The sequence below is a fragment of the Zootoca vivipara genome, chromosome 1 (assembly GCF_965207765.1).
Source record: "Zootoca vivipara chromosome 1, rZooViv2.hap1.1, whole genome shotgun sequence".
NCBI lineage: Eukaryota > Metazoa > Chordata > Lepidosauria > Squamata > Lacertidae > Zootoca > Zootoca vivipara.
This window is the reverse complement of record NC_142582.1, coordinates 42,226,143-42,237,113: the sequence shown is the minus strand read 5'-3', so window position 1 is coordinate 42,237,113 and position 10,971 is coordinate 42,226,143. Positions and strand designations below refer to the sequence as shown.

At 40.4% G+C, this 10,971-nt stretch overlaps 1 protein-coding gene across 9 annotated transcripts; it reads right to left on the bottom strand.

The window, feature by feature from the left end:
• Positions 1-928: 928 nt before the first annotated feature.
• On the bottom strand, positions 929-10,945 carry FAIM (Fas apoptotic inhibitory molecule). Of its 9 annotated transcripts, XM_088662150.1 has the most exons (7): positions 10,221-10,433; positions 9,068-9,235; positions 7,751-7,896; positions 4,979-5,102; positions 3,980-4,208; positions 2,262-2,311; positions 929-1,373 (listed from the first exon to the last, which is right to left on the bottom strand). In XM_088662150.1, exons 4-7 carry the CDS (start codon positions 5,087-5,089, stop codon positions 1,227-1,229), a joined length of 537 nt encoding a protein of 178 aa, XP_088518276.1. In that variant the 5' UTR covers positions 5,090-5,102; positions 7,751-7,896; positions 9,068-9,235; positions 10,221-10,433; the 3' UTR covers positions 929-1,226. The 9 variants fall into 9 exon arrangements, with proteins under 9 accessions (XP_088518276.1, XP_088518290.1, XP_060135043.1 ...); XM_088662164.1 differs by lacking the exons at positions 7,751-7,896; positions 9,068-9,235 and adding an exon at positions 9,608-9,722; XM_060279060.2 differs by lacking the exon at positions 7,751-7,896.
• Between the last annotated feature and the right edge of the window lie 26 nt (positions 10,946-10,971).

Here is a 10,971-nt window from a genome sequence, read left to right as displayed (position 1 = left end):
AATTCCCGAGCAAGCAAAAGCTGCAACTCACTCATTGGGTTGACTTCCAAATAAATATTCATAAGATTGTGCTACAAGTGTATGGTGTACCATGTCCAGCCACTATTTTGGATGTGGTAGACTTAAAGAGTGGAGCGCTAGTGAGATTTCGTTTTTCTCAAGCCTGAAGTTTGCTTGCCCACTTTTTAAGGATTTCAGTAGTTCAATACTATGTAATATGCACCGTCACCTGAAACCTGCAGTCTGCTACAGAAAATCCACAGCATATTTGTTCTTGCATCTATTTTTTAAAAAAATTCCTAAAGGCAACACTACGAACATGCGTCTGACCAAACTGCGGGAGGCAGTGGAAGACAGGAGTGCCTGACATGCTCTGGTCCATGGGTCCATGGGGTCACGAAGAGTCGGACACGACTAAACAACACAAAGGCAACACTGGATTTTGAAAATGCACAACATGACTCATCCTCCCTTGTGTATTTGCATGGGAGCAGATCACTTAGCTCAATGGACTACTTTTCCTTGCTGCAAGTGCCCCACTATGACCTGCTATATAGGAGTGGTGTTTGTGCCTCCCGTATGTAGATGCAGCCACATAACTCACCACTCACTAGGCCCATGTGCTCAGGCTACGTCTGATGGAAGTACATGGGGTACCAGTAAAGGGAAGGGCTGGCTGGATCTACACATGGGAGGGACACATGGGGCTCCCAGAGCAGGTCATAGCTGGGCACTTGTGCTCAGCAGAAAGCTGCAGGAAAAAGGCAACCCATGCAGACAGATGGCTCATGGTTCAAGTATTATTGATAAGCAAAGTTGTAAAAAGGCTTACTGAAAGAAAACACTTCAATAGTTATACATTCCAGTTTTCTAAGGACGCGACACACTTATTTTAAAGAGGATATAAAAAGAATAAGACATTCTAACATTTAAATGAACAAATTTCTGTTTTATTCTGCAGTTATTAAAATTTTCCATGTAAACAATTTCTACATTGGTCAAAGTTCCTCTTTAGTGTTCTAATATATAAATTCTTTTTACAAAGAAGACAACATATTCTCATCTGGTCCTTCAATAAATTTCATATACAGCAGCTAGAAAATAAGAACAGCACGAACTGTATACCATGAAGTATATATTAAAGTATATATTAAAGTAGTCAATTACCACAGCAATTGAAAATCCCTGATCTTTGTATCTGCAATAGTCAGAATAATGGAAAGCTATTACAAAGGTGCTGTGATTTCTTCATCATCTACAACAAGCATATGAAGAATTCCTTCTCTTCTTTTTCCACTGCTGACAGCTTTAATGCAACAGTTATGCTTTCCAATACTGAAATGTGTTTCTGTCCCATCATCTACAAATTCTCCCTGATACAAAAAAGGAAAAATAAATGTTGAACAGGCGATCAAATATATTCAAATACTCTAATTGTTCATTAACCACCAAAAGATTGTTCTAAAAGCAAGGGTGGCTAACCTGTAACCCTCCAGATGTTACTGAATTACAACTCCTATACAGCTCCCCGATCATTGCCCAGGGGGGCTGAGGTTGTTGGGAATTGTAGTTCGGCTCCATCAGGAGGGCCACAGGTTCTGATGCATAGGCAAACATCTTCAAAGTTGTCACAGCAACACTGAGCTTAGATTGTCATGAAATTGGTTAGATTTTAAAGGTTTCATTGCTGACCAGTGCTCTGTTCCCATGTTTTATAAATTCCAAAGTAAACGAACTGTTTAATTGGTCCATTTCCTATGGAGGAAATTTATCGCACACTGGTAGCCTGCTGATGTAGTCTATGTCACAAAGACAAGATAATAAAATTTTCCTATGTTTGAATAACACTTAAAAACCTGATCTGCATACCATTCTATGAGTGAGTAGCTATTAAAATCGTTCCCTCATTTAAAAGCCTTTCAGTCAACCCTGGAATGGACTCCCTGGGAAAGATGATGGACTATCCTTCCTTGGAGGTTTTTAAAGAGGCTGGATGGCCATTTGTTCTGGATGCTTTAGCTGAGATTTCTGCACAGGAGGGGGTTGGAGTAGCTGAGCCTGAGGTCCCTTCCAACTCTACAATTCTATGAAAGAAGGAATTGGTCAAGTGTACATTTCCTTGCTTTTAAGGGTATTTAAACCAAGTTCAGATTCTTCACTTAAGGAGGGGGTGGGGATAACATTGAATATGCATCCTTAATTGTAACTTTAGTCCATTTTAATTTAACAATTTTCATTTTGAAATATCTATGGTTACATACCGCCGTTTCCACTTTTTTACCATTGCACCAGACATCCATTGTGTCTTTTTCTGTTAAAAACAAAAAGACTGTCACTTAATTATAACATTTTATTATCTTAAAAACTATTTACTATAATGTATGCATGTCAGATATGTCCAGACCAAGGCTTCCCATTTTGTATCTTATCTTTAATTTTGATTTAGGGCTTGTCCACAATTTCAGCAATTATTTAGCTACGAATTCATTTCTTCTCCATTCAAATTAGACCACAGTAATCCACACCTGCATGTATTTGAATCTGTAAATGAGAAGCAACTTTGGTCTTTCCCTTTCATCCCAGTAGGCATTCTCTTTAGTGTTTTTTCCCAGCCTTCTAGCTTGTTGATTCTATTATGCTGCATACATCTTTTTTTAAAAAAAAATAATAATCACCACCCAGGAAGTGTCCAAAAACACAAAGACAGGCAATTTTAAATTCTCAACACACTCTTTCTTGCTGTTCCATGCCTGTGTCTTGTGAAAATCCAATCTTATCCACTGAACTGAACCACAGTTAAGCAAAATCTCTCTTCAGATTTTCTGTGCATATCCGATTTAATGGGTAACATCAGATTTTTGCAAGGCACAACCGTGAGACAATGACAAAAACTCTCAGTTGCAGGGGAACCAATTAGTACACAATGCGATCAAAATACAGGTAAAACAAAAGTGTGGATGAGCTCTATATCAAGTGTAGTTTTGCACCTTAGCTAGAGTGATATAGACAATGCTTTGTATTGTACAGCCACAGTCAAAGCCAATAAGATTATGATAACATGAGGTTTTTCTTCCTAATGGACATGTTGGAGCCTAACAAGGGGTGTGTTAATCTACCTATGGGGTTGCCACCGACTAATCTCACCTCAATGTGTTTTGTAAAGAGAAAATATGGGATGTAATGTTCAGTGTTCTCATCGTGCTTGTAGGGGGCAGGGAAATACAGATGTGTTGGTGTCAATTTTCTTCTTCTACCAGAGCATGGGTTAGTTGCATTCACAGATCTCTGTAAATGCTAGCTATGCCCTTGAAAAAGTTAGATGGTGCAGGGCATACTTTAAAGAGAGCTAATAATATTGAGACAAACATTGGGGCTTGTTTGCTCTCCCTTTCTTCTCCTGATGTTGCATGGCAGGGAGAATTATTATTTTTTAAATATATGTTTACTGGCTTTTGAGAAATAAAGCCGTAAAATGTCAATAAGATTTCCAAATCAATCAAAGGGGGGGGGAGGGGGAGAGTAACTGTAACCATAACTGTGATTGAGTGTTTATATAATCTTCAGTACGCATTAAGAAATAAATACGGAGCAATGGATCAGAGTTTAAATCAGTTGGTTGGGAAAGGAGAGTACTTTGAAAGTAATCCAGTTTAGTATTACATGCAAATGTCATCCAGTACCAGTAATAAACAAGCCAATGGTAAAATGATCACTAGCTCAGATTACTAAAACATACTGAAGTGTTCATATGTCCCCCCCCCCCCATTTCAAAAAGGCCCTTCACTAATTCCCAGGAGGTTCTAATAATACTCAGAGCTCTCCAGAACCAGGCTCCAATGAGAGATTTGTTTTATAGTTTGTTTCAAATAAAGGAGTCACAACAAACATCAGTGCTCTTGGAACGGCACCACAGCATGACTAAACAAAATATATGGGAACATACAAAAGGCAAACATGGAACTATGTAAGAATAACCTACCTAATACAACCCTGAAATCTGTACCATCCAAGTGTAACATCCAAGTACTTGTTGTTTTTGACCTGTTCTCCATGTATTTTGTGAGGCTCTTTCCATTAATTTCCAATGTATATTCATAAGCAAAGCCACTGACAGCATCAATGTTAATAGTAGCCTTTGTTTTAGATGTTCCAACAGTAAATGTCTCTTTTCCCACTAATTTGAACATCCATTCTTTTCTCATTATTTCCTGAAGAGAAAAAAAATAGCACTGATGTCAACATATATTTATGCTTCAGTGCTGAAAAAAGGAAACATCACATAGCTTTTTGTTTGTTTACATCATAAAAAGAAAGCTTGATCTCAAGTAAATGAAATGAAATTTATTACGGTCAGAGACCAGCTTGTGAAACACAAATGGAACTACAATCCCAAAAACAAAACAAACATTTAAAACAATGTACAACAATGGATTTTAAGTTTTAAAATGTGGCAGGCATATAAACACATAAAAGCTTTAAGACAGACTACCAAGGGGAAATGACCCAGTTGCCCGTGGATCTGAGTTTGGGAATTTTCTTAACTAGATTCAAACGGGGGATGGTCTGCACCTACAGATCTGTGTGCAGAATCTGGCGATCATCTGGGTCATCTTGTGATCTTTGCCTAACAGGAGAAGATCGAATTTTTGCTTTACTGGAGGTCAGCAAGCCTCACCAGCAGGGGTCAATGGTTTCTCTATGACGTGCCTCATCGTAAAAGGGACATCTAATAAAATATGTGTTCACGTCTTCCTATGCAGAAAAACCAAGTGTTTTTCCACTATATGTTTTAGATTTTAGACCAAGACTTTAAATCCCCATTACAGATCATTGACATAAATTTAATTTAACAACCATCACAGAAAATAACCTCTTAAGGACTATTGTTTGGTGAACCAGGTTAACTAGGTTTTACTGCTGTAAAAAAACCCTCAGTGTTTGTGTTTCAAACTGTGCGCTTTTCATGTAAGAATCCTACCTTTCCATCCACATACACAACACGTTTTCCTGAGGTGGTTCCATGTTCAAATTCAATTTTGTGGATGCCATCACTTAAACCTACTTCCCAGATAGCCACTAGGTCCGTCATTCTGTCCAGGTAGCTGCAGGAATATATGTTTAAATACAACTGATTAATAAGTAGTCCACAATTCAGAGACCCCCCTTTAGGGGGTCTGCACATGTATACTCCATACCACAAGCAGATCTTTATTCTGAAGTCTGCTTCTGAACAGCTTCCAAATATTGTCCTGAGGTTTTGTGAGAACTCTTTGGAAAGAGGGATATTAAAGGCTACATTCCACTTGCCCTTGAAAACCTATCAAATGGTGCCTTAATCCTGTAGTGTTTTTTTTAAGGTAGTCTTTACCTCCTCACCCAAATTCTAAGCTACAAGGAGCACAGCAATAATCAAATTATATTAGAAATGGAACAATACTCAGATCACATGACAGCCTGAAGTAGATTTGGGGGGGGGGCATTTACTTTGACAAATACAAATAGGATGGAATCTAATTTGGACCCTTGGACTCTAAGAAAGGCTTTTGATCTAACACAGACATACAATAATAGAGGACACAGGGAGGCAATTTTGTTGATCATCCTCCAGCCTCCTGAAAACCAGCTACTTGGAGCTGGATGACTCTCCAAAACAGTGTGCAAGGTGGCATGGTGGTTTGCGGAGGGAAATCAGCAAACATTGTCTCTCCTCTTCCGCTAGCAGACATCTCTACTGCATTAAAAGTCCAACTGTATTGCGCCCAAAACTATTTAAATAATGCTTTCCTTTATCAAATAGATCTCCTTAAATAAATCAACTTTTTGAACAGGCTCCAATTGTTATCTGTGTCACTGTGATCAAGTTTAGTAGTAAACCCAGAAATAGTGGTTTTTTGGTATTTTTAAAAATTATTTCATTTTATATGCATTATAAATGTAACAGACAAAAATTAAAAGATGAAAAACAAAACTATAAAATAGGCATGTAGAATGAGTAAGTTGCACATGAGTTAAAATAGATAAGTCCAAGTAAAGACTATCAACTTTATCAAATCATAAAGTATACTTCTAGATGAAATAGTGCTTTTTATAGTTTACTTGGCCAGTATTAATTTTGCATCCTAAAATATAAACAATGAAAACCTTTTTAAAGCTCAAGTTAAAATTCTGTTTGCATCTCAAATTAACTCATCTTATATGCATATTACAGTAAGCCTACTATTTAAACTATATTGATAGCACAAATCCCATCACTATTAACATCTGGGAAGGCTTTCCCAGATCTCTTACAGCACAGACTACTTTTTACCTTACATCATCTTCATAGTCAGTACTCTCATCACGGGATGCCATAGCAATCAAAACAGGCTTTAATCCATTTAGCAGCAAGAAAAGAAAAAGCAGAACACTAGCAGCAGCAAAGAGATGTTGAAAACTATAACTCCATGTTTATTAGGAGGAAATCCTTTCCCAGTTTTCATCTTGTTTAAACACTATGGTTAGGATTCTTATAGGATTAAACACTGTTAAATATAATGTAATAAATCTGTCCATTATGGCAGTGCACAAAGTAGTGGCAAATATAAATCACTTAGATCTACAGGCTTATAAAGTACAACTGTAGATTGTTTTACTAGGGCTGGGTATGCAACATTTCTTTCTAGAATAACTGAAGACTAAGTAATTGCTTTTTATATATAGTCCGCACACAATCTAAATCTATTGGATATATTTTTGCTCCTGAAAAGTGCTAATTGAGAAACAGAATTCATTGCAAAAACAATAAAAGATCATTGTAGATAGTTTCCGCATTATCCTGCAGTGTGCCCAATGAAAACATATGTACATGGTCCTGACAATGGGAGGTGTATCCACACATGCCCAATAATCTTGTGAACAGGTATATACAAATATCACTATCAACATTTCATTCATCATTCACCCAAGACTTGTTCAGGGAAGAAAAAGTGTGAATAATCTAATCAAGGGAAGAATCTTCTAACGTATAACAATAACCACACCCATTCTTGTGGATCACAGGATCTAGAATCAATCTATATTGAAAGCAACATTTTGAGGACCAGCATGAACGATTCAAGATTGAGAAAAGCCACATTTTTGTCCTGCAAATGGATTAGCGTGTACACAGCTCAAGTTTTTATTTGCGAGTTATTCATAATGTTTCAAGTTACATCAGGTTTGCAACTATGTTATTGGCCCTCAATGACTTTTACAAATACAGCTGGTCTAGACTCTAGACAGTTGTATTTTAATAATTTGAAGCAAAGAGATGGCCTAAAAGGAAAGCCCAACTCTCCCCCAATTTTCAAAAAATTCACTGCCAATTTTGCCAGAAGGTATTTACTCAACACAAACTACAAAGTGATGGCTATAAACAAGCCTGAGTTACATCATGGCTCTGGATTGGGTTGACAGCTCTCTCAAGTGTTGAACATGTGTGATAAGTGATGCTTTATATTGAGACTTATGCTGACCATAAATAACCCAGTATGGCCTATTGGACTGGCATCGGACTTCCTTAGCCCTGCTATCAAGAGATGCCAGGAACCGAACTGGGACTTTTTGCAAACCCACTTTAAATCATGGCTTGGGGGGGGGGCGGGGCTGTGGCAATCTCAATTAGCTTAAAGACAGGTTGCTTATTTGTAACATATATTATTTGAGAAGTCATCTATGCACACACACATATGGGATATCCACCTGCACAGAACAGCAATTAAGAAACTCTCACCTGGAGCCTGCCAGACAACAATGGAGACATCCATAAAGCTAGGCAGGCAAGCAAGTGAAAACCTAGCAGCTACAGACTGATAAGAGTGCTGGAGAAATAGACCAGTGATGTCATAATGTCACCTGGGTGTGACTAGACACTGAAATCTAAGAATTAAAGAGAAATTCCCATTAAGCAAACTTCCTGTCAATCAAAACTAGATACTGCTGCCTCATATTATTTTATCCTAACTGTGTTTCTCCATCTTTTGTTCCTAGAGGATAAAAAAGCAACTGGAGGATAAAAAAGCAACTATCCAGAATTGCAGTGTGAAATTAAGACTGAAGAGGAGGCCCTGAAGAAAATCAGAGATAAAATGCCTATATTTTTTAAAAGCAATAATAAAATAGGAATAGAAGGAGATAAGAGACAGAAGCAGTTATAGAAAAAAAGAGAATGTAAAAAGAGCAGGCAGGAGGAATGAAGGAAACTGAGGTTTGAGAAGAAAAGGGTACAAGTGAAGCATTGAAGGAGATGGGTACAAGAAACAACTGGAGATGAGGAAAATACTTTTGAGAAGCATGAGTGGGGGAAGAGGAAGGATAGATAGATATTCCTCTTCATAGCATTAGGATCAGCAAATTCTGCCTAAAACTTAGAGTCTGTGTCACAAAATCTCCAGGGTCAATGTGTCTACTTAGTGTGAGAAAAGCTGAACTATGAAACTCCCTGCTGCAATGATATTGATTAGACATCAATAAAAAATGTCAGTAATTGCCATCTGATTGTGCCAATCTCTATCTCCATCCACTACAATTTTATTTACTAGATCTATTCTACACCACCACTGTTTGACTGATGGACTTTAATATTTTCAGCCCTCTCAAGGAACCTCTAGATCAGGCATCCCCAAACTGCGGCCCTCCAGATGTTTTGGCCTACAACTCCCATGATCCCTAGCTAACAGGACCAGTGGTCTGGGATGATGGGAATTGTAGTCCAAAACATCTGGAGGGCCGAAGTTTGGGGATGCCTGCTCTAGATTATAAGAAGAGTGGGAGAGCTGCTCACCAAGGTATCACAGGCTTGAAGTGCTTTTAAAAAGAAAGCCACAGCCCCTTAAATTAGGCCTGGAAGCTCACAGGCAGCCTATGCGATTTGCACAGAACCAACTGGATGTGGTCCTACCTGCCAGCAATTCACTCTGAGACAGGTTGCAACAATCTGTGCTAGCTGCCATTTCTGAGCAGTCTTCAAGGAATGAGAGCACCAAGGAGAAGAATATGCCAAAGAGAGTTGAGGTGAGAACACACAGACCTGTTTTACACCATTACTTACATCTGAGGATCACTTGGAGGTGCACAGAGAGAAGAAATGCCATATAGTGCATCTGCCGCAGCATATCCAGACTCCATCTGCCCCAACTGCAGCAAAATATCGGTCTCTACAGCCACAGTAAGTCTCCAAGGGTTTGACTTCACCCCCAAAGGCGCATTCTTCCATTGTCTCCAGAGGCCAACAACAACATTCAAGGAATTAGAAGGTGGGAAACCTGTCCATGCCACAAATTCTAATACCGGAAGCATGTGGTGAATATGTCTCAATCTACATGTATAGCATTCTAGATTCTTCACTGGAAGGGTCACCAGAGGTATGACAGAAGCATCACTAGGCTTTCTCTATGTGCTGCATTTGGTGGCTAAGGCCAAGGTTGGCTGTATATCTAAATGTGCATTATCTTTGCAAGAGGATGCTTCTTTATTCCTGGATTAATCTGAAATAATAACTAGGTGAGGTGGGTTCACAATCATTCATCCTTTCACTCAGAGTAAAAGAAAAATACTGTAAGTTGTTCCTATTCTAGAGAAGGGTTGTTACCGTGGGTCAAGAGAGCCATGAATAGTGTTCGAGTCCTTGAACTCACTTTCTAAGGGCGATGCAGTTTGTCTCTAGGGCAGAAATGGTCAGGTAATCCGGATTAACTCCCTGGTGCCTTTTAAATCAGCAAATGGATGAATCACAGCCCCCTCCCCTCTTTATAGTCGAAGCGGCGGGAACTCCAGCCACAGGTAGTCGATGTGAGTAAGGGGTGGCGGCTGTTAATCCGGAGTAATAAAGGCAGAGCCAAACAAACGGTCTGCTGTTTTCAAGGATTTTGCAGTGATTTATCTAGGCCGGAGCAGTTGAAAGATACACACAGTAAAGGGGTGGAGGGGGTAGGTAGATAGGCTGGGATTGAGGGGGCGAGGAAGAGACGGGCCACCCGTCGTATCGGCTGGTGACAGGGCCTCCCCCTTCCTCCCACCCCACGGAGTCCTCCCGAGGCCTTTTTCCTGGGGACAGTGGCGAGGACCTGTATCTATGGGCGACGGGCCCATAGCGCTACAAACAACAACTCCTCCAACCCAGGCGAAGGAGGAGAAGGAGATAAAATGGCGGGGCGGGGCACGACGAGTTACAGCGACTTTGCCCTCCTCTCTCCCTCAGATACCTGCGCAGCTCTCCCAGACCGTTACTCCGCTCGCAACGGACTCTCCCTCCCAAAATGGCGGCCGAGCCTGGAGGAGGGAGAGAGGCCTCCCAGCGTCTCTTCCTTCCTCCACCCGGCAACTCACCTGGGCCGGCCTGCTTTTCTCCGTCCCGCCTGTCCGTCAGCGGGCTGCGGCTTTCATCTCACACACACTCTTCCCCGCCCTCCCTCCGTGGAGCAGCTTCCCTTCTCCCGAGGGAGGGCTCCCTCTTCAGCGCCACCTCTGGAGGCGCCTCGGCTGCTCGCTCCCCAGTTCGTCTTCTGAGATCTCCTCAGGCTCCCCAAACCACAACGCGGACTCTCTTCCCCGCCGCGCCACGCTTAAATTTCTTAAAGGATGCTGCTTCGTCGTTATTCCTTCAGCGCCCCCTCACCTTTTCTTCCATCATTACTTTTCCTTACTCTTTTCCCATGAAGCAGCTGCAAGGCGGATAGGGCTTGTTCCCAAGCCAGGATTTATAGTCCCTCTGAAGAAGGAAAAAACAATAACAACCCAGTTCGGATTTATTTCCGAAGAAACGGGCGTAGGCGGTTTTTCTTCCGAGCTGCCTGAGTTTTGCAGTACTTTTCTTTCTCTCGGATTGTTGGAAAGATATCGTGTCGAATAGTCTAGAAATGCAATGTAATTCTTTCTAGGGAAGCAAGAGTATGTTATCCTTATATGTTTGCTCATAGCGGCGGCTGCTATTGTATATTCTCATCTGGGAGAGTT

Excerpts from the sequence above, each read along its gene's own strand:
- FAIM (XM_060279060.2), bottom strand. The coding sequence starts at position 9,144 with ATGGAGTCTGGATATGCTGCGGCAGATGCACTATATGGCATTTCTTCT. Across the intron at positions 5,103-9,067 it reads CCTCCAAGTGATCCTCAGAT|CTACCTGGACAGAATGACGG; the intron begins GTAAGTAATGGT and ends ATATTCCTGCAG. Across the intron at positions 4,209-4,978 it reads TTGTGTATGTGGATGGAAAG|GAAATAATGAGAAAAGAATG; the intron begins GTAGGATTCTTA and ends TTTTCTCTTCAG.